This window comes from Cajanus cajan, chromosome 8 (assembly GCF_000230855.2).
Source record: "Cajanus cajan strain Asha chromosome 8, NIPB_CcT2T_4, whole genome shotgun sequence".
Classification (NCBI taxonomy): domain Eukaryota; kingdom Viridiplantae; phylum Streptophyta; class Magnoliopsida; order Fabales; family Fabaceae; genus Cajanus; species Cajanus cajan.
Window position 1 is genome coordinate 16,199,480 of NC_138524.1, and position 24,373 is coordinate 16,223,852.

General features: G+C 31.6%; 1 protein-coding gene across 1 annotated transcript; it reads left to right on the plus strand.

Moving 5' to 3' along the window:
- Positions 1-21,969: 21,969 nt before the first annotated feature.
- On the plus strand, positions 21,970-24,095 carry LOC109809188 (stearoyl-[acyl-carrier-protein] 9-desaturase 6, chloroplastic). The gene is made up of 2 exons (XM_020372429.3): positions 21,970-22,562; positions 23,378-24,095. Exons 1-2 carry the CDS (start codon positions 21,999-22,001, stop codon positions 23,942-23,944), a joined length of 1,131 nt encoding a protein of 376 aa, XP_020228018.2. The 5' UTR covers positions 21,970-21,998; the 3' UTR covers positions 23,945-24,095.
- Positions 24,096-24,373: the final 278 nt, after the last annotated feature.

Sequence of the window (24,373 nt, forward strand, 5' to 3'; positions counted from 1 at the left end):
CTTCACGGAATCACGAGTGTGAGCTTGGACTACGAGCCCATGTGGCCCAAAATACAAGCCCAGTAATTCGGTCTAGCCCAATAACTCGTATATGATTATTATGAGAGAGGACTTGAAACTTGAGATTATAACAGTGATGGTTATCATTTTTAATTTGACATTTTTTATAAAAAAAAAAAAAAAGTTGTATTAAAATTAAAATTAGTGAAAGAAAAAATTCTTTAAACTTCTACACATATTTTGGTGTTTTAATTATAATTAATAGTTAATGAATGTTTAAAGTAATTTGTTCCAAATAATATTTTCTATGTTCTTATTCGTGATAATTTTAAATATTTAGAGTTTGTCTAGTTTTATGTTTAAAATTCCATTGATAATCAATCCATATATTTGTATTAAGTCACTTTTAGGTAGTGAGAAAGAGCCAAAAGAGGTGGAAAAACTTGATAATATTATTAGCTTTGTGATTGATATATGTAACTTTCTTTCTTTATTTTATGAAATCGTGTGTTTCACTCCTTGACTTTGTTTTCTCAAACTAAAGCAGGTTTTCTAGTTACTTATATGTTTGGATTCTTTGGAAGAAATTTAGTCAAATGATTATAAGTTTCGTAGACGAAGAGGAAACAATCCATGGACATCTATGTTAATTTTAGCCTACGAAAACATGCAAATTAAATTTGAAAGGCACAACTATCTACTTGTATATATTAAATACGATTTATTATTTTATATCAAGATATTTCAGGGATTTCTCTTTACCACCAACAACTTTAAACATTTTTTTCCCAATAGAAAGGTTTAACATCTTATCTAATTAATCTTTTATTTATTATAATTTTTTATAAATTATTTTTTAATACTTTTAAAATAAATTATCAAAAATTTTAAAAAAAAATTATCATAATATAAATTATGTATCATAAATTTAAAATATAATTTATATATTTAAAAATATTTATTTATAAAATTTTAAATATAATTTATATGTTTAAATATAGTATTTATTTATATAAATATATTATAATTTTAAATTATATGTGTTCTTACCGGAAATACGTACAATATGTATTTAGCTTGATAAGTTAAAATACTAATTTATTTACTATCTTTATTTTTGGTGTTTTGAAAAGGTTACATAATTTGGTTGCCTTTAATTGGTCTAGGTAACAAACAATAAGATTTGATGATTAAACATAATTATTCTTCTTTTATTTTAATAATATTCGTATAAAATATTCATTATCCGTCGCTAAATTTAATTACTATTTAGTGACCGAATTCAATTCGGTCGCTAATTTTAACTAATATTTAGCGACTGAATTCAATTCTGTCGCTAAAAAAATAAAAATTCTAAGTTAGCGATCGAATTCAATTTCGTCGCTAAATTTAACCACTACTTAGTGACCGAATTGAATTCGATCGCTAATTTGAACTAATATTTAGGACCGAATTCAATTATGACGCTAAAAAAATAAAAAAATTTAATTTAGCGACCAAATTTAATTCGGTCGCTAAAAAATTCAAAATTTCTTATTTAGAGATCGAGATATCAACTGATTTTCTAGCGACGACTTATTTTGGTCGCTAAATCGGTCGCTATTTTGATTATTCATAATATGTCGCTAAATAGTGACTGATAAATTTTGGTCGCTAATTTTGGTCGCTATTTTACAATTTTCTAGCAGTGGGTTAGGGTTCCTATAACTTGATGAACATCTTATTTATATGAATTAATGAGTAATTGAGAAATTTTTCTTATGGATGTACCTTAGTATTATTGTAATATTTTTCTGTGTGATTAACCAAATCAATTTTTGCTTGTTAGGCTAAAAAGTACACTTGGGACTATAATTTAAACTCTAGAATCTTATAAAAATATTAAGAATTGATTGAGTTATGCAAATTATAAGTTCAGCCTCCAATCTAGTGCGCAAAATATAAATATTTTTGAAACATTACACAAATTTATAGATTTGATTTATTTAATAAAAAAATTTAATATAATAATATTAAAATTCAATGTTTATCTTAAATTAATGAGCGAAGAAACTCTACTTATTTTTAGAATAATTTTCCATGCTATATGTATATATAACCAAAAGTTTGTAATAATAATTGAATTTAATAAAATTAAATGGACTTAATTACATTTGACAATGAATTGAATTACTAACATTAGTTATATTTATTATATACATACAATCTATCTATTTATCTAGGAGACGTGTCATATAAGAATCAGAATGATCAATCTCAATTCATAATTAAAATAAATAATTTTAATTAAAAGAGTCACTTAAAATTACAAAATCTCTTCCATCATCATTATCACTATCAACACAATTTTACTATTATTATCGATGCCATTATTATAATACTTGAGTTAACATTACGAGTAGTTGTATCTAATAAAACTTAATTAATTATATTTAATAAAAAAAAATATCCATATTAATGATATTTATTACATAGATATTTATGTGACACCCTCTACCTCATTATTAATATACAACAAATGTAACAATAAGATATTACTTTTCTTCTTTTTGGGTAAATAAAATCTTTCATAGTTGACAAATATTTCAAATATAACAAGGTAGAAGATTCACATTCGTAACTCATAAATCATAACTCCAGTGTAAAAATTATAAAAGAAAAGAAGTTAAGATTTTCAATACAATTTAGTATAAAACAAGAAATCATATATATATACAAATAATAATAAAGGAAATATAAATTAACTCCAGTAAAGGTGGCAGTGCCTCCTAGTTAGGAATCAATTTATATTTTCCAAATCATGTAATAAAATATAACAAAGATATTCATTCTGGTCTTTTATCAAGAACGTTCAAATTACAAATCTTAACATACAATTTCCTTGAATTATAAACTTTATCTACGATATCTCTTCGTTAGAAATTACAAAGAAGAGAAACTAAAGTTATTAAAACAATAACATATTAAACTAAAAATAACTATGTCCCGATGTCACATCCTATCAGAGCATGCCCAATTGAAGCCTTTAAGCCTCATCACCAACATCCCCATGATGCTGATCATCTGCAACATAATTTAAAACATATACAAAAACAACAAGGGAGTGAGAAACATCTCACTCAGTTTCAGATGCAGAAATAAAGGTTAGATAGCACACACACACACAACAAATATAAGTCACATGTAAACAATACACATACATCATCAATATTACAAATACATTCATTTATCATGCAATGATGTCATGGACTCATCTCATAAATACATGCATGTGGCGCCATAAGGAAGTTTCACATATCATCACTGGTGACCCTAAGGCACACCTGCACAACTGTCGGTGACCCTAAGGTACACCTGGTTAGCATATCATCAACTGTCGGTGACCCTAAAGTACACCTGGTTAGCATATCATCAACTGTCGGTGACCCTACGGTACACCTGGTTAGCATATCATCAACTGTCGGTGACCCTAAGGTACACCTTGTTAGCATCAACTGTCGGTGACCCTAAGGTACACCTTGTTAGCATCAACTGTCGGTGACCCTAAGGTACACCTGGTTACATCACTGGTATGCGGCCTCAGCGGCACACCTGGAATAAGATATGCATATGATGCATGTCATACATTCATTATTTCATGAACTCAACATTTAACTTATTACAGAATTTCATTTAGTACATCATGTCCTCATTTGTCATAGTCTCATAATCATAGTTTGTCTCAATAGTCAATTCTTAGGTCTCATGTCATTTGTCCATATTTCACATGGTCATGTCATCAATACTCCTCATAAGGTCCGCATAGGTATTCACAGAGATTCAGAGAGCATTCTTATTCATGTTAAAACTCATGTATTATTAACATTAATTTCATATTCATTTATTACTTCAACAAAGAAAAAGGTAGAGTAAATAGAAAATCAGACAGAACAACGGCACTTTCAACAAAAACAAAGTAGAATAAATAGAAAATCGGACAGAACAACGGCACCTTCAACAAAAAGCAAAGTAGAGTAAATAGAAATTTAGACAGAACAACGACACCTTCAACAAAAAGCAAAGTAGAGTAAATAGAAATTAAACAGAATAACGACAAAGGATTGGGGGCCAATCCGACAAACAACTATCCAACAATTATCCCCACACCCTTGAGCGAGGTTCTCACTCCCCCCCTTACCTGGATAGGCGGAGTTGGAACTTAGGCAGAGCCTCCTCCTCTGGATTCCCTCTTCCTTTCTCTCTCTCTTTCTTTCTCTTTCTTTCTCTCTCTCTCTCTCTCTCTTTCTCTAAAATTTCACTTCTTCTCCTCTGTACCAAATTTTCACCCCCCCTGCCCCTATTTATAGGCCTCCTGGCGCAACCGAAACAGCCGTACTGATTTCGGAACGGCCCGTTCCGGATCCTTCAAACGTGGGCAAATTTCTCAACTAGAACGGCCCGTTCCAAAACCGGAACGGCCCGTTCCGAGACTCAGCAGAACGGCCCGTTTTGTTTCTAGAACGGCCCGTTCTCCATACCAGAACGGCCCGTTCTCCATCCAGAACGGCCCGTTCCAGGCCCGTTCTGGAACTTGAAAAAATAGCATATTCGCTCTTTTGGAACGGCCCGTTCTGCATTTGGAACGACCCGTTCCGAAACCCAGAAATACCCTTGTCCCTTTATTAAAATTACGAAAATGCCATTACTAATAAAAATATCCTTTTAAGGAAATTGGGGTGTTACAATTTATATAGTACATAATCTTATTAATATATTGTTTTTATAAATATAAAATTAATATTTTATTTTAAAAAAATAAATAGTGAGTTTACTATATATATATTTAGGGGTGGGTATATGGACTTGAGTCCGCGGACCGGTCCGTAAGTCCGCGGACTTCACGGATAACGGACCCATTTTTTTTAATCCGTATAATCATACGGACTTTCTAGGCCCGACCCGTTTAGTCCGCGGATTTTGCGGTTTAATCCGCGAGCCCGCGGATTACCCGTTTAAATGTGGACTCAAATTTTATTATTGGAGATGGTTGATTATATTTGATAGATGTAATTGGACTTACAAATATTTTATGTTTGTTTTTAAGATATTAATTAAGACTTTATGTTTTAAGGTATTTAGACTTTGATGTACTGGCTTTAATATTTGGTTAATAGTTGGTATGCTTGGACTTTAAATTTTAAAGGCATTGAGACTTAAATATTTCTATTAGAAATTTAGAATGTGTAAACTTTGTTATTTAAGACTTTGATTTATTATTTACAATGTTTGATGTTATTATTAGAAGTATATTTATATGATTTTATATTTTTTTTCTCATGTTTTCATAGGTTAAATAAAGGAAAAGAAATTAAAAATCTGAGTCAATATTCATTTAAACAATTTAGATTTAATTGGGCCCGCGGACTTATCCGTTTATCCGCGGGCTTCACGGGCCGGATACGGACTTGAAGATTTAAGTCCATTTATTTCACGGACCGGATTTATCCGGCCCGTTAAAAATGCGGACTTCGCGGACCGGGCCTTAAACGGGCCGGACCGGTCCGCATACCCACCCCTATATATATTTATTAAATTAAATAATTAAAATATAAATATATTAAATGTTTTTTTATCAAAATTTATATATATATATATATATATATATATATATATAGGGAGAGAGAGAGAGAGAGAGGAGGGTTATAATAACACCAAATCACCAATATAACTTTTATTAAATATTACATCGCTTAATAATTTTATATTAAATGTGAATTTTATAAATCTAACCGTTAAATTGAAAGAGTTCTTAACTCTTAAATCATATATACAAAAATTTATATTAATCTAAGATGATTTGTGTGACACCCTTACTACCCCAACACATATATTGTAATAATATAAATAAACTAAGGAAATAAAATTTTCCACATAGGTAAAAGGGTTCACATAAAAACTTTTAGAAACATTCTTCAATATCTAAAATAGTCTGAAAATGAAACTTGGAAAATAAAACATAAGAGGTTACAAAATGTTTTCAAAATAATAGGTTCAACTCCATATACAAATACAATTCATATCCTAGAAATCTTCTGCCCCGATGTCACAATATCAGAGCATACCCATAAATCAACTGTTGACATTCTAGATGCTACTCATAGCCCGGATCTTCCTCACCTAAAACATCCACAAGTTGTACGGTGAGAAAAGAAAACATCTATATATATAGAACATAAGAAAACACAACATATTATCTCATTATAGCTTAATATTCATAAATATTTCAACATGTCATATTTCAATCAATCATGCATCGTCATCACGTCATAATTCTCAATCACACCATTCATCACAAATCTTGCACTTCACACTATGCCAAGGTCACGCTACCCAATTAACAATCCAAGGCCGTGCTCACCCCTGATATAACACTGTGCCAAGGTCACGATTCCCCTGTAGCATATCTAGCCCAGGGTCGTGCTCACCCCCGACATGTTATTCAAGGTCACGATACCCACATAACAATCCAGAGCCGTGCTCACCCCTGATATAACACTGTGCCAAGGTCACGTTACCCCTAACCTAGGGCCGTGCTCACCCCTGACATGTTAACCAAGGTCACGATACTCATGTAACATACTCGGGTCGTGCTCACCCCTGATATAACACTGTGCCAAGGTCACGTTACCCCTAACCCAGGGTCGTGCTCACCCCTGACATGTTAACCAAGGTCACGATACCCATGTAACAATCCCAGGCCGTGCTCACCCCTGGTCATAGGTGTGAAGAACCACAATCACATCTCATTCACATTCCACACAACATCTCATAGTTCAACTCCATACACGCATCAAATAAGTCCAAGATAATGAGTTTCATACATCTCAAGCAATTCTCATCTAAGTCATCAATTTTATCAAGTAATATAGCAATAACATTCATAAGTTAATATGATAATCAATGGAATTATTAGTTTAATACAATCTTAACATAAATAGTAAAACCCCCAATTGTTCCAAAACCTAGCTCACAGGCACTTTTTTACAATTTCGTTCTCTCCCCCAGATCATCATTCTTACAAATTATTGGCATATTTATAATCCTCATCACATACAGAATCTAATGGGTCATTAATTCCTCAAACAGAAATCATCCAATTTTTCACAACCTAACTTACAGGCATTTTTCTATAATTTCGTTCTCTCTCTTAGAGCATCATTTTTACCAATTAATCATATATCCATATTCCTAAATACATACAGAATCAAATAAGACCAATAATTCTTCAAACAGAAATAATTATAAAATTACTCATAATCCTAAGGGACTCTTCCTCTACCCAATTCCTTCATGTAACTCTACATATAAAAAATTCCCTTTTCCCCCGTACCTGGATAAACAACAATTGAAACTACAACAGGGATCTCTTAGTCTCCTCCTCTAAGTGCCCGATGGTCTTCAGAGAGAAGAAGATGGGAAGAAGAAAGAACAAAAGAGAATAGGAAGAGAGAATGAGAGATGTGTGAAAATGAGAGGTAAGGCCTCCTATTTATAGGAATCTGCCTCAGCTAACCCGGAACGGCCCGTTCCAAAAGTGGAACGGCCGTTCTGGACCCTCCAGAACCAAGCAAAAAACTCAACTGGAACAGTCCGTTCTCAATCCCAGCAGAACGACCCGTTCTACTTTCAGAACGGCCCGTTCTCCAAACCAGAACGGCCCGTTCTCCAACTGGAACGTCCCGTTCTCAACTACGTTTTTTAGGCAATTTCTTTATTCTAGAACGGCCTGTTTCACTTTTGAAACGGTCCGTTCTAGGCAACGAATTGGGCCCACACGGCCTAGTGAAAATTTGGGCTGTTACAATTTGATACTTTATTCTTATAAAACAAAATTGACGCAATATATACATTTCAAAATATACTAAAATATGAATACTTTAATTAACTTCAAGTTGTTCAATTTTAACAAAATTTAATATAAACATATAAAGTGGTATGATATTTCAATTTAACGGTTGAATTTATAAAAATTCACATTTAATATAAAATTATTGAATAATGTAATACTTACTGAAAGTTACATCGGTATTATTATTATTATATATATATAGGGTTAACCCGTAGGTGCATTTTTCCCGTTCTCTCTTTTTTCATCTGTTCACCATTTCTTTTCTTGGTTAACACTTTCTTTCCCATTGCTCTTTGTGGTACGAAAGAATGTGAATTTTGTTCAACATGTCTTAGTTAATTTGCACCATTTACACATTGTGTATATAAAAAGAAATATTCTTACAATAATGTATCATCCAATGAATCCAGAGATGGTGGAATATATCATTCAATGAATCCAGAGATGGTGGAATGGGAAGTTTGAGAACAAAAATTATTTTAATATCACATGGTTGGAGGGCATCATGCAATTGGATGAACAACTTAACTTTGAGATAGTTTTTGGATTGCTTTTAATGTGTGAATTTTATAATCTATTAGTTCTACGATAACTTTTTCCATCTAAAAGTCATAGTTCCTTTCCCTCTAAAACTCCTTCAAAAAATTTATTTTATATAAAAATGTTATTTATAAAATCAAAATAAACTAACACAGAATATATGATAAAAAAAACGTATCAAAATCAAAGGAACATATTAATAAATAAACTACTTCTAAATATCAATTAAAAAAAACAAATGTATCAAAAATATCAAAATGAAAAAAAATCAATGCATATAAATAAATGAAAATAATTAGATTAAAATATTTTAGGCTAAAAACCTATTTTAGTCCCTTATAATAATTGTTTGTTTCAATTTAGTCCCACTTTTATTTTTTGTCTCAATTTGGTCCCTAATAAATTAATTGGTTTCAATGTCGGACTTCTGTCTAAATTATTTAAACGGAGTTAACTGTTGGTCACGTGGATGCCACGTAGATGCATAAGTGGATGCCATGTGGATGCCAAATTGTTTGAAAACACCTGGAACTAAAACAGTCTGTTCTGAAACCAGAATGGGCCATTCTGGGGCACTATTGGTGTGTTAATTTTGCATCTGAAATGGGTCGTTCCAGATGCAAAATTAACCTACCACCAGTACACCGGCCGTTCTGAAACCAAAACGGACCGTTCTGGAATCAGAACGACCCATCCCAGAATGCCAGTTAAGTAAAAATAATAGAATTATTAATTTGTTTTGTCCTCTAAATTTTTTTACTCATTTAAAACAAAAATATTTTATATGTTAATTTAAATTAATTTAACGAAGTATCATATAATTTTTAATTTTTTAAAAAAATTTATAAATTTGATCTATACATGAAAAACTTTTTAATTTAACAATTAAATTTTTAAAAATTTGATATAGAACATTAATTATTAAGTAGAATAAATCTATCAAGACTTACTCTTGAAGTAAGTAAATTTTTTCTTCATTAAAAATGAAGATAATTTTACCACAAAATAAAAAATAATTAAACAACAAAATAAAATATAAAAAAATATTAATGTATTTATTATATTAAATATAACAACATAATTAAAATATAATTAATAATATATATTTTATAAAATTATTAATATTTTATATATAAAAAAAAAGAATGAAAAAAATTATTGTGGGGGCAAGTGCTCCCACTACGATTAACTTAGATTCGTCCCTACATGTGACTGTGTGGTGAAATGTTAGTCTTGTCTATCTTCTTCCTTTACTTTAGGTTCTACCTCTTCAAGAACAAATTCTTGTTGTTGGGGTACATCGTTAATGACTTCAAGGAAAAATACCTTGTCAATAATGATACACTGTCCTTAATGATACACTGTATAGCCCAACTGTTTAGCAATTGAAGTTATCAATTTCCATTGACAATATTATCAAATCTCGTGTTTGAAATATTTTGTACCAAATCCACGTGGATGCCACGTGGATGCCATGTAGATACGATTTTTTTAAAACACCTGGAACCAGAACGGCCCGTTCTGAAACCAAAACGGCCTGTTCTGGTTGCACTCTTAGTGTGTTAATTTTGCACCTGGAACGGGACGTGCCGGATGCAAAATTAACACACCTAAAGTTCACCCAGAACGGGCCATTCTGGTTCCAGATGTTTTCAAAAAAATGGCATCCACGTGGCATCCACGTGTGCATCTACGTGGCATCCACGTGTGCATCTACGTGGCATCCACGTGGCCAATAGTTAACACCGTTAAAGAAATTTTGACAGAAGTCCCACATTGAAACCAATTAATTTATTAGGGACCAAATTAAGAAAAAAAATAAAAGTGGGACTAAATTGAAAAAAAAACAATTATTATAAGGGACCAAAATAGGTTTTTAGCCAATATTTTAATAAATTTTAATTATTTTATATTTTTGTAATAGTATAAAAAATTCTATTAAATATAAATAAAAAAATGTATAAAATATTTATAAAAATAAAATAAAAAATAATATATATATATATATATATATAATAAATAGATACTAAATATAAGTTTAAAAAAACAAATCTATAAAAAATATCAAAATGAAAAGAAAATAATCAACATATATCAAATAATATATTCATATGTTCCATATACAATTATAATTTATTACATTTCAAATAGTATATAATTATGAAATTTATTAAAAAAATTACTCATTTAAAATTTGAAGGAGTTTTGATATATACCATATAATATGGAATATTTAAAATTCAAGGATTATATTTTGTAATAAATATATGACTTCGCAAAAAAATTAATTTAAATTTCTGACGTTTAATGATAAAATAAGAATATGATAAATTAATAATTTCAAAAATAATGTTACTAAATATCTTAGAAATACTCTTAATCACAAAATCTTATGTATAAAAAATATCAAAATGAAAAGAAAGAAAAAAAATATATATATATATCAAATTAAATGAAAATAAGTAGATTAAAATATTTAATAATTTCTAATAATTATTATATTTTTGTGATAGTATAAAATAAAATTCTATTAAATATAAATTAAAAAAGTATAAAATAATTATCAAAATAAAAGAAATAATCAATATATATATATATAAAATAAACTGATACTATATATAAATTAAAAAAAATTATAAAATATATCAAAAAGAAAACAAAAGAATCAATATATATCAAAATAAATGAAATAATTGGATTAAACTATTTTAATAATTTCTAATAAGTATTATATTTTTGCAATAGTATAAAATAAACACCTACTAAATATAAATTAAAAAAATAAATGTATAAAAAAATTAAAATAAAGGAAAAAATCAAAATATATCAAAATAAATAAATAAATAATTGAATTAAAATATTTTATTAAGAAGTTTTGCAATAACTTTCTTTTCTTCAAAAGTTTCAACTCTCTTCACTCTAAAACTCCCTAAAAACCTTTTTTTATATAAAAATATTATTTATAAAAATAAAATAAAGTAGTACAAATCATATGATATAAAAATAATATACCAAAATTAAAGAAAAATTAGTAAATAAACTGCTACTTAATATAAATTAAGAAAATAAATGTATAAAAAAATCAAAATGAAAAGAAAAGAATCAAATATAATCAATTATATTTGTTTTCAATTGCGAATAACAACTTTTGTTTAAAGTTAAAGATTACTAATAATGAATATTTGAGGCTAAAGGTTAAATAATTTAAAAAGATAGAGAGAAATTAGTAAAATAATAATTCTTTCAATTATTTACCGGTTAATTGTCCATAATTACCATAATTAATTATCAGTTTTCGAAATGTCAAATTTATTATGAATATAGGCAATTTTATACATATCATTTAATTTAATACATTTCAAATAATATATAATTATGAAATTTATTAAAATAATTATTAATTTAAGATTTGAACGAGTTTTGATATATATAATATTTAATATTTTTTTTAAATTCAATGATTATATTATGTAATAAATACAAATAATTATGTGAATTTTTAAAATTTTGTGCATACACCATTATTTTTAAAAACAATTTGTGCTTTATGTCTTCCACATCACATTTTAAATTTGAAAGTTCGAGTGTCAGTGATATTATTAACAAACATAGACCAATCATAATCATCAAGATTGTGTACTGGCATAAGGTTGATAATTACGAAATTGAAAAAATATGTTAAGAAAAAATCATATCATGCTCATATTAGTGTAAAGATATATATATATATATATATATATATATATATATATATATATATATATATATATATATATATATATATATATATATATATATATATATATATATATATATATATATATATATATATATAGAGATTATCATTAACCCATATGCTAAAATTTCATTCAAAATTTAAAGAAGACAATTTTCATTGGTTGTTTAGTTGGCAATGACTAATAACAAAAGTCAAGATCAATATTTAAAGCATAGTTAATGTGACACCTTCTACCCCAACGTTAATACATAATAAATGTAAATAATAATTTCTTTTTCTTTTTGAGTAAATAAAATCTTTCATAGTTTAATAACATCTTTCATGTATAAAACAACTGCTTCAAATCTCATAAGGTAGAAGATTCACATTCGTAATTCATCAATCATAAAAAAAAGTCAAAGATAAGTATTAAACTCAAGAAATCATATAAAGGAGAATATATATTAATTCCGGTAAAGGTGGCAGTGCCTCCTAGTTAGGAACTAATATATCACTTTCAAATCATGTAATAAAATAGTATGACAAAGATATACATTTTGGTCTTTTCTCAAGAACGTTCAAAATTACAAAGGAAGAGAAAATTAAAGCTTTTAAAATAATAACATCCCAAAAACAAGCCTAGTTATGCCCGATGTCACATCCTATCAGCGCATGCCCAACTGAAGCCTTAAGCCTCATCACCAACATCCTCATGATGTTGTTCACCTGCAACATAATTTAAACATATACAAAAACAAGGGAGTGAGAAACATCTCACTCAGTTTTAGGTGAAGAAATAAAGGTTAGATAGCACCCACACACACACACAACAAATATAAGTCACATATAAACAATACACATACATCATCAATATCACATATATACTCATTTATCATGCAATGATATCATAAACTCGACTCATAAATGCATGCATGTGGCGCCATAAGGAAGTTTCACATATCATCATTGGTGACCCTAAGGCACACCTGGTTACAACTGTCGGTGACCCTAAGGTACACCTGGTTAGCATATCATCAACTGTCGGTAACCCTAAGGTACACCTGGTTAGCGTATCATCAACTATCGGTGACCCTAAGGTACATCTTGTTAGCATATCATCAACTGTCGGTGACCCTAAGGTACACCTGGTTAGCATATCATCAACTGTCGGTGACCCTAAGGTACACCTTGTTAGCATATCATCAACTGTCGGTGACCCTAAGGTACACCTTGTTAGCTTCGTTGGTATGCGGCCTCAGCGGCACACCTGGAGTAATATATGCATATGATGCATGTCATACATTCATTATTTCATGAACTCAACATTTAACTTATTACAAGATTTCATCAAGTATATCATGTCATTATTTTTCATATTCTTATTATCACAGCTTGTCTCAATAGTCCATTCTTACGTCTCATAGTCCATTCTTAGGTCTCATGTCATTGTCCATATTTCCATGGTCATGTTATAAATACTCCTCATAAGGTCCGCATAGGTATTCACAGAGATCATTCTTTTTCATATTAAAACTCATTTATTATCAACATTAATTCCATATTCATTTATTACTTCAACAAAGAACAAGGTAGAGTAAATAGAAAATCAAACAGAACAACGGCACCTTCAACAAATAACAAAGTAGAGTAAATAGAAAATCAAACAGAACAACGGCAAGGGATTGAGATTACATAATCATTTATTATTTCCAACAAGGAATAAAGTAGAGAAAACAGAAAATAAGACAGCACAACGGCAAGGGATTGGGGGCCAATCCGACAAACAAACTATCCAACAATTATCCCCACACCCCTGAGCGAGGTTTCTCACTCCCCCCTTACCTGGATAAGCAGGAGCTGGAACTTGGGCAGGGCCTCCTCCTCTGGATTCTCTCTTTCTTCCCTCTCTTTCTTTCTTTCTTTCTTTCTTTCTCTCTCTCTCTCTCTCCTCTTTCTCTCTCTAAGATTTCACCTTCTCACTCAGTATATAATTTTTCACCCCTCAGCCTCCTATTTATAGGCAAACTGGTGTACCCGGAACGGCCCGTATTGAATTCGGAACGGCCCGTTCCGGATCCTTCGAATTTGTACAAATTTCTCAACTGGAATGGCCCGTTCCAAAATCGGAACGGCCCGTTCCCAAAAAGCAGAACGACCCGTTCTAAAATCAGAACGACCCGTTCTCAAACTCAGCAGAACGGCCCATTCTCCCTCCGGAAAGGGCTTGTTGGAACGGCCCGTTCTGGGCCCGTTCCCAACCTAAAATTTTAGCTTATTTTTAATGCTCAGAACGGCCCGTTCCACTTTCGGAACAGCCCGTTCCGAGTTACTCAAATACCCCTAATATTACCTTTATAAAATTACGAAAATGTCCTCAGTAATTACATAAATGCCATTACTAATAAAAATATCCTTTTAAAGAAATTGGGGTGTTACAATTCTCCCCTCCTTCAAGAAATTTCGTCCCCGAAATTTTTGTAATGGTAGACTCCTCGCTTCTTACTTTCTAATCTTTATGCAACCTCACTCACTATCTTTCCGATATACAGCTCTATCATTTCACCAAAGGATTTCTAATGTTCATAAGTACAAGGTGAGCAAATTCAGTAAGCCTATCCATAAGATCAAATTTCTTAAGAATATCATATAAAACTACAACTAAGTCCATAAATACAGAATCTTATCTCCAAATTAGGACGTCTAAAGGTTGCAATAAATATTAAAGTTTTTGGTATTCTACCTTAGCTTTCTAACATACTAAGAAAGCATACAAAAATTCCTCCACTTCCTTCTTCATCTTAGGCCACCAAAACATCTTCTTAAGGTCTTGATACATCTTAGTGGCTCTTGGATAAAAGAGTACTCTTATGTCCTTTCTCTAAAATCATCTTTCTTAATTCAAGATTACTAAGCATCCAAATTTATTCTCAAAACAACATCAATTTCTATTTAGAAAAGGTTACTCATACTCCTACTAATCTTTTCCACTTGATTTACTAGGAAAGGCTCTAACCCCTGAGCTTCTAATCTCATTATTAATCCTTTCAACATATTCAATTCAATGTTCCTAAGGGTGAGCTCACACATCACGCTTAAGTTTCTAATCTCCTTAATCAAACTCAACCCTTACATCATCAAAATGATAGATAAATGCTCATCCTACTCAGGACATTTGTCACCATATTAGTTTAACTTTTGTGAGCCTTTCCACAACCTTTCCAAAGATCAAACACTTAAGCATAAGTTCACTAGGTACACATACCAGATCTCTAATTTCACCATTCCATCTACAACCAAGTCAAACTCTTATCACCTTATCCTATAGTTTCATATCTTATCACAAAAAATGAATCAACTAATTGTGCTTTTCCAATTTCTTTCAAGGATCCAATTGTTATTCAAGTCATACCTAGTTTCACACTACTAGGAGTAATCTCATAAGTCAAACTTAAATTCCTAATTTGAGTCCAAAGATCCATTTCTCTAATCATAAAGGAAGACAAATATCAAGGTTTCCTACTCAAAACATCAGTTACCATAATGGCTTTGGCCAAATAACCAATAAGATCAAAATCTTATTTCTTAAGGAATTCCAACTATCTCTTTTGGTCAATAGATATTTAAAGCTCTTTTGATCACTAAATACCTTAAGCTTAGAATCATATAGGTAATGTCTCCAAATCTTAGTATAAATATTAAAACCGCTAACTCAAGGTCATGGGTACGGTAATTCCTCTCATACATTTTTAATTGCCTAGAATCATAAGCCACTACCTTTCCTCTTACATCTACAATGCATCCAAATTCATCTTATAAGTATTACTATATACACAAAAGGCTTACTAAAATCCAATAATATTAACACTATTCATTCTTGCCTTTAAGAGTTGAAACTACTCTCATACTTACTATCACACATAAAGGCAATACTCCTCCTAATAAATGTAGTTAAGGGCAATGTTATCCTAGAAATTCTTTCAATAAATCTCCAATAATAAGCCTCATAACACTTTTATCCTCGCTAACTTGCTTAGATATCTCTCTGCTTAAACACAACTTCTACCTAAGACAGATTCATGTTTACCTTAACTGAAATTTACAGGGACTAGAAAACTTATCTCATATAATAAAAGAATATAATAAAATAAAATAAAATAGTAATACTTAGATAACTTAACATACAACCGTCTTGAATATATCTTCACTTTCAACTACAATATGATCATATCACACCCTAAGATCAATCTCACTAACCATACAACATTCACCATTTGATCCCTAAGGTCATCTATCCACATATCAACGTACATGCATATTAAATCATATTAGAATACCTACTTTAAACCTTCATATATACCATCCATAAGCATGTACATGAACAACCTTTACCACATAGCATCATATAACCTTAAACGACCTCTCAATTTACACGAAAACACCTCAAAACATTTTAATAAAGTCAATTCTTATCCTTGCATTGCCTACTAACCCGAAAACATTATTATACAGCCTAACTTCTCTTTTCAACAACTATCAAAGAAAACGACACATAGAAAGTTCTACTCATCCACGTGATCTCAACCTATCACTAAGTGAATAAGCTACAACTCTTAGTGAGACATGAGATTTTAAAAAAAATCATCTTCTTAGCTAAAGAAAACTTCAAAAATCACAACAAATATATTCAGTGCTTACAACTATACCTCTGATTACCAAAGCAGTTATACTGGAGTTCTAGACCTCCGTTTTACCTTATTCCAATTCCATTAGAAAGATAACATCCAAGGCTACCACTTTCCTGAAGACTAACAAAAATTCTAATTTTGTCAGTATAGCACTTGTACTGTCACAACAAAACATCTCCTACACCAGACAACAATAGTGTATCAACATCTAAAGCCACAAAAATACCTCAATCCTTCCAAACTTACTTCTTTCCACCTGAAATTCATATCAAAGTTTTCCACTACAAATCTAAACCAGATAACTCACATATTCAGGCTTAGAAAATAAATTCACATGCAATCATCAAACTCTAGAAATTATCAACACTTTAATCTCTACTTAAGAATACCAAAATTCCAATTCTCAACATACATCATCCTTGGATTCAATCGCTAAAACTATAGCTTTCAAAAATTTCACCAATCGTAAACTCATAATACACTTGAAAAATCAATGTCTTACCCAAATCTAAGGCCTCAATAGTTCATACAATATTAGCATAATATCTCGTCTACTACTCACACATATGCTTGCAACACAAGTGATACCACTCAGCCACTACTTCTTACATAAGCAAGAAGTATCAAACAAATAAGCAATCATAAGAATGAAGAAGAGCAGTCATAATGGTATTAGTTAACACTATCATGACTATCATTCCTCTAATTACAAAATAACTTAACAATATCAAACTCTACAATATCAGTACAAGGAGAACATCATCTTCATCATTATCAAAGCAAAGCATCATCAAAGTATACAACAAACAAAACATTGTCAGAGTACACAACAAAATCATGATAAGTACATAACTCACGGTCGATTAGATCGACCTGCTCTGATACCACTAAATGTGATACCCTCTACCCCAACGTTAATACACAATAAATGTAAACAATAATTTCTTTTTCTTTTTGAGTAAATAAAATCTTTCATAGTTTAATAACATCTTTCATGTATAAAACAACTGCTTCAAATCTCATAAGGTAGAAGATTCACATTCGTAATTCATCAATCATAAAAAAAGTCAAAGATAAGTATTAAACTCAAGAAATCATATAAAGGAGAATATATATTAATTCCAGTAAAGGTGGCAGTGCCTCCTAGTTAGGAATTAATATATCACTTTCAAATCATGTAATAAAATAGTATGACAAAGATATACATTTTGGTCTTTTCTCAAGAATGTTCAAAATTACAAAGGAAGAGAAAATTAAAGCTTTCAAAATAATAACATCCCAAAAACAAGCCTAGCTATGCCCGATGTCACATCCTATCAGAGCATGCCCAACTGAAGCCTTAAGCCTCATCACCAACATCCTCATGATGTTGTTCACCTGCAACATAATTTAAACATATACAAAAACAACAAGGGAGTGAGAAACATCTCACTCAGTTTTAGGTGAAGAAATAAAGGTTAGATAGCACCCACACACACACACAACAAATATAAGTCACATATAAACAATACACATACATCATCAATATCACATATATACTCATTTATCATGCAATGATGTCATGAACTCGACTCATAAATGCATGCATGTGGCACCATAAGGAAGTTTCACATATCATCACTGGTGACCCTAAGGCACACCTGGTTACAACTGTCGGTGACCCTAAGGTACACCTGGTTAGCATATCATCAATTGTCGGTGACCCTAAGGTACACCTGGTTAGCGTATCATCAACTATCGGTGACCCTAAGGTACATCTTGTTAGCATATCATCAACTGTCGGTGACCCTAAGGTACACCTGGTTAGCATATCATCAACTGTCGGTGACCCTAAGGTACACCTTGTTAGCATATCATCAACTGTCGGTGACCCTAAGGTACACCTTGTTAGCATCGTTGGTATGCGGCCTCAGTGGCACACCTGGAGTAATATATGCATATGATGCATGTCATACATTCATTATTTCATGAACTCAACATTTAACTTATTACAAGATTTCATCAAGTATATCATGTCATTATTTTTCATATTCTTATTATCACAGCTTGTCTCAATAGTCCATTCTTACGTCTCATAGTCCATTCTTAGGTCTCATGTCATTGTCCATATTTCCATGGTCATGTTATAAATACTCCTCATAAGGTCCGCATAGGTATTCACAGAGATCATTCTTTTTCATATTAAAACTCATTTATTATTAACATTAATTCCATATTCATTTATTACTTCAACAAAGAACAAGGTAGAGTAAATAGAAAATCAAACAGAACAACGGCACCTTCAACAAATAACAAAGTAGAGTAAATAGAAAATCAAACAGAACAACGACAAGGGATTGAGATTACATAATCATTTATTATTTCCAACAAGGAATAAAGTAGAGCAAACAGAAAATAAGACAGCACAATGGCAAGGGATTGGGGGCCAATCCGACAAACAAACTATCCAACAATTATCCCCACACCCCTGAGCGAGGTTTCTCACTCCCCCCTTACCTGGATAAGCAGGAGCTGGAACTTGGGCAGGGCCTCCTCCTCTGGATTCTCTCTTTCTTCCCTCTCTTTCTTTCTTTCTCTCTCTCTCTCTCTCTCTCTCTCTCCTCTTTCTCTCTCTAAGATTTCACCTTCTCACTCAGTATATAATTTTTCACCCCTCAGCCTCCTATTTATAGGCAAACTGGTGTACTCGGAACGGCCCGTATTGAATTCGGAACGGCCCATTCCGGATCCTTCAAATTTGTGCAAATTTCTCAACTGGAACGGCCCGTTCCAAAATCGGAACGGCCCGTTCCCAAAAAGCAGAACGGCCCGTTCTAAAATCAGAACGGTCCGTTCTTAAAGTCAGCAGAACGGCCCGTTCTCCCTCCGGAACAGCCCGTACTCCTTGTTGGAACGGCCCGTTCTGGGCCCGTTCCCAACCTAAAATTTTAGCTTATTTTTAATGCTCAGAACGACCCGTTCCACTTTCGGAACAGCTCGTTCCGAGTTACTCAAATACCCCTAATACCTTTATAAAATTACGAAAATGTCCTCAATAATTACAGAAATGCCATTACTAATAAAAATATCCTTTTAAAGAAATTGAGTTGTTACAGTTAAGATATATTTTTCAAAATCAATTTTTTCTCATGGTCAATATGTAGCAATTTCAAGAGTTACATCAAATAGTACATTAAAATATATAACAAGTCAGTGTATATTTATTTTTTAATATTATTTTTGACTTATTATTAATATTAGTATACTTTATATCTATTATTGTTATCAGTTTTTATTTATATAATTAATTAATATCATTTTATTCAACTAATTAAAATAAACCGTGCATCGCATGGATATCGATTTAGTATATAATACATGAAGTTAGGGACACTAATATAGTAGAAACATTTTATGCTAATTATTTTAGATATTTTATGTTAATTCTAGATCTATCGTAAATCTCAACACATACAATACTCAAACATATGTCATAGTATAGGTGTTAAATATGATGTTAATTATAATACATCTAACCCCCATTTGAACCCATTTTATATGTCAGGTGTAGCCTTACCCACCACATTCTAAGGATGACAAGTTTGGGTTAGTGGGAAAACACAAAATAGATGTCTATAAGGAGAAAGTGTTGGAAAAGGAAAAGAGGTCCTTTCATGGGTTTTATGAGGTTGCACAACCTGAAGAGTGTGTTTGGAGATTGAGGAAACTCACACAAGTCGACGAGGTGTTGGAGCTTAATCATCCTCCTAGCGAGGAATCTAATGCCATAGTGCATTCCATCCCTTCCTTAGTTCCAAAATATGCTTCTTTAGAGAACGCTATCACTCTCATTTTTCCCTTTGGTTTCAAATTGGGAGTTTATGTTCTCTTTAGTTAAGGGGTGACCAACTGACCCCTGAATCTCCCTTTTCTTTTTAGTTTATGTAAATGTGGAAAGACCACCCAGATTATCGTAGGCTTATATATTGAAGAGGTATGGGGGAATCCAATACATGGTTGTCCCTTGTTTGTTTTAAGTTAAAAACTTAAAAGTTACCCTTAAGGTTTAGAATAAGGACATTTTTGGAAATATCCATTCAAGAGTGATGAATGTCATGCATGCGCTGGAGAGCTTTTAGCTCCTACAAGGTACTGGTGAGGATCTAAGTAACACTAACAAACAAGAAATGAATGCCAAGGTAGAACTTCAACAAGCCTTGGCCTATGAGGGGGCTTTTTAAGGAGAAACCTTGTATGAATTGGCATTCTATAAGGAATCATAATCCACCGACTTTTTGTATTTTTTTTAATAAATTTCAATCAAGTGTATTTCAAAAAGTGTGTCATAATGTATTATTCCTAACATTTGTCTATTTGATATATTACTAACCATTTTGAATCAAACGTAAAATTAAATTAATGTGACCTAATCAACTAACTAGCCAATACTCTCATTATTCCTACACATAAGACACTTTTTTTTTTATTTGCTTGGCCTTCTTATAAGACTCTTTTCATCAAGTTGTTTATTGATTAATTAATTATTTTTTACTAAAGTATATCCTTTATTAATTTGAATAAATGTTATTCATTAATGTCACAAATTCATTATCTCTTTTAGGAGATATATAAGCACTTGTACACTTTAGTAATTAGATCAAAAGTAATTATATGAAAAAGGAGATAATAAGTGTCAATAATTTTAAGGGTAATTATAGAGAAAATAATATAAATGGAGGTTTTGAGGTGGGGGAGACAAACGCAACCTATTCACAATGGTGGGAGAGAAGACAACTAAGGCATGAAAGAGAAAAATGAAAGGAAAAAAATATTAATCATCCTGCATCAACCATACACTTAACCGATGTAGAATGTAAATATACAATCAATATATAATAGTTATATTCTTGTCCGTTGTTACACAAATGTTAAAGAGTTTCACTAGTATTCTTTTTTTAATCAGTTGTGAAATAATCGACACATAATAGTATTTTTTTTTCACTAGTGTTATGTTAATTACTACCTAAAATATTTTTTTTAATTAATAAGTGTGAATTAGTTAAAACTAAAAGATTCTTACATTTATGGGGGAGAGGGAGTAATAACCAAAAAAAAAAGGGTGATCTCTAGTCTCACTACTCCTATAAATATCTCTTACCACAATCACAACTCTCCATCCACCAGAAACATGCATATACAAACTCTTCCGTTTCCATGGACCCCAATAAGCACCCACCACCTCATGTCAACACCAAAATGTGTTACCCTAGACTCATCATCGTGGTTGAAACCGCCAAAGAGCCACTCAATGTCACTCGAGAAGTTAGAAATATTAAAGTCACTGGAGGGATGGGTCTCCCAGCAAGTCCTGCCACTGCTGAAACCCGTGGAGCAAAGTTGGCAACCACAAAGCTTTGTCCCTGACTCATCACTGCCATTGGAAGAGTTCAAGGAGCAGGTGAAGGGTCTTCGTGATCGCACCAAGGAGCTACCAGATGAGTACTTGGTGGTGTTGGTGGGTGACATGATAACGGAAGAAGCGCTTCCCACTTACCAAACCATACTGAGCAACCTCGATGGGGTGAGAGATGAGAGTGGAGCAAGCCCAAACCCATGGGCTGTGTGGACCCGATCATGGTCTGCAGAAGAAAATAGACATGGGGATTTGCTCAAAACTTATTTGTATCTTTCTGGTCGTGTTAACATGAACATGATCGAGAAAACTATCCATTACCTTATTGCTTCTGGCATGGTCAGTATACTTTCTTTTTTTTAAAATAAAGTAAATGTGATATAACATAAATAAAAAGGAATATTAACTAAGTTAACACCCTGCTTACCAAAAACAAAAAAACTAAGTTAACATCCCACTCTCCATTAATCATATACTTCAAAAGAAAAAAATAAAAGTACATGTATAAAGTGGGAGAACAAATCAAAACCGCCTGCAAAAATATACTTTCTATAATCACCTTAGACAACAAAACATAGCAACAGAAATTTAGGAATATACTTACTAGATTTTGCAATTCTTGATCTTGTTCTAGGTCTAGACGCGAAAGGTTACCAGAAATGGATTCTCTGACTTTATGGAGGAAAAGTTATGGTAACTTAATACATTTTATACTGTTAGATTTGTAATAATAGATCAGATTATACGTGTACATTTAAGTCAAAATATATATTATACACGTGTCATAATCTGATTTATTTTTATAAATCTAACGGTTTAAATGCATTAAGTTATCGTAACTTTCATGTTTCAAAGTTAGAAAATCTGAATCCAAGGTTACCATTACCAAAATAAAATAGAAAAATTAATTCTAACATACTTTCTCTCATACTCTTATAAATACATTCTTTTTTAATGATTGAAATTTGTTGAAAAATATAAAAGTTGATTGGTATTATATTTTATTTGATAATTTTTTCTTGCTTTTATAATTTTTAATAAATTTTAATTATTAAAATAAATTTATTGTTATCAATTAAATTACCTTCTTGTTTTTTTTAAGAGTTTGTTGAGTACTAAAATGGTGTATTATTTGTTTTGTTTGGGATGATTAGCGCTCTGGTTTCGAGAGCAATCCATATTTAGGGTTTGTGTACACGTCATTCCAAGAGCGAGCGACGTTCGTGGCGCACGGGAACACAGGTCGTCTTGCAAAAGAGGGCGGTGATCCAGTGCTTGCGCACATATGCGGGACCATAGCTGGAGACGAGAAGCGACACGAGAAGGCGTACACTAGAATCGTGGAGAAGCTTCTAGAAGTGGACCCCTCAGGAGCAATGGTGGCCATAGGGGACATGATGGAGAAAAGGATCACGATGCCGGCACACCTTATGTACGATGGGGAGGACCGCAGGTTGTTCGACCACTACTCTGCAGTGGCGCAACGTATAGGCGTGTACACCGTTGATGACTATGCGAACATCTTGGAGTTTCTGGTTGGACGGTGGAGATTGGAAAAGCTAGAAGGTTTGACGGTGGAGGGAAGGAAGGCACAAGATTTTGTGTGTGGGTTAGCACCCAGGATCAGGAAGTTGCAAGAGAGAGCAAATGAGCGAGCACGTAAGATGAAACCTCGTGCCGTCAAGTTCAGTTGGATCTTCAATAAAGAGTTGCTTTTATGAACTTTCCTTGAGATTGTGAGATAGGATTAAAGGTCACAAATCACTTATGGGGCATCAAACTATAGGGTATATGCTAGCTCCAAACTCTTTCTGTTTAGAATGATATATATATATATATATAATATAATATAAGATTATGTGTTCTTGACCACCTCTATGCAATATTTAATTTGAGTACTAATTAATAGTTTTTTTTCACCCAATATTTATCTAGAAAAATGGTTAACTATGTGTAAAAGTAAACTTAATTTCATCTCATGAGTGGTTAAAACTAAAATTTGTATAATTTTATGTATAATTTTCGATATGAATGTTATTATTCATTTTTAATCACTATATATGTTATACATTTAAATAACCTCATGACATTATTAACTACTTACAAAGTAAAGTTAACTACTGAGACATTTCATTAATTTCATGTCACAA

Bases quoted from the DNA above. Each gene is read 5' to 3' on its own strand.
- LOC109809188 (XM_020372429.3), top strand. From the start codon at position 21,999: ATGCATATACAAACTCTTCCGTTTCCATGGACCCCAATAAGCACCCAC. The intron at 22,563-23,377 runs GTCAGTATACTT...TGGGATGATTAG, and splicing joins ACCTTATTGCTTCTGGCATG to CGCTCTGGTTTCGAGAGCAA.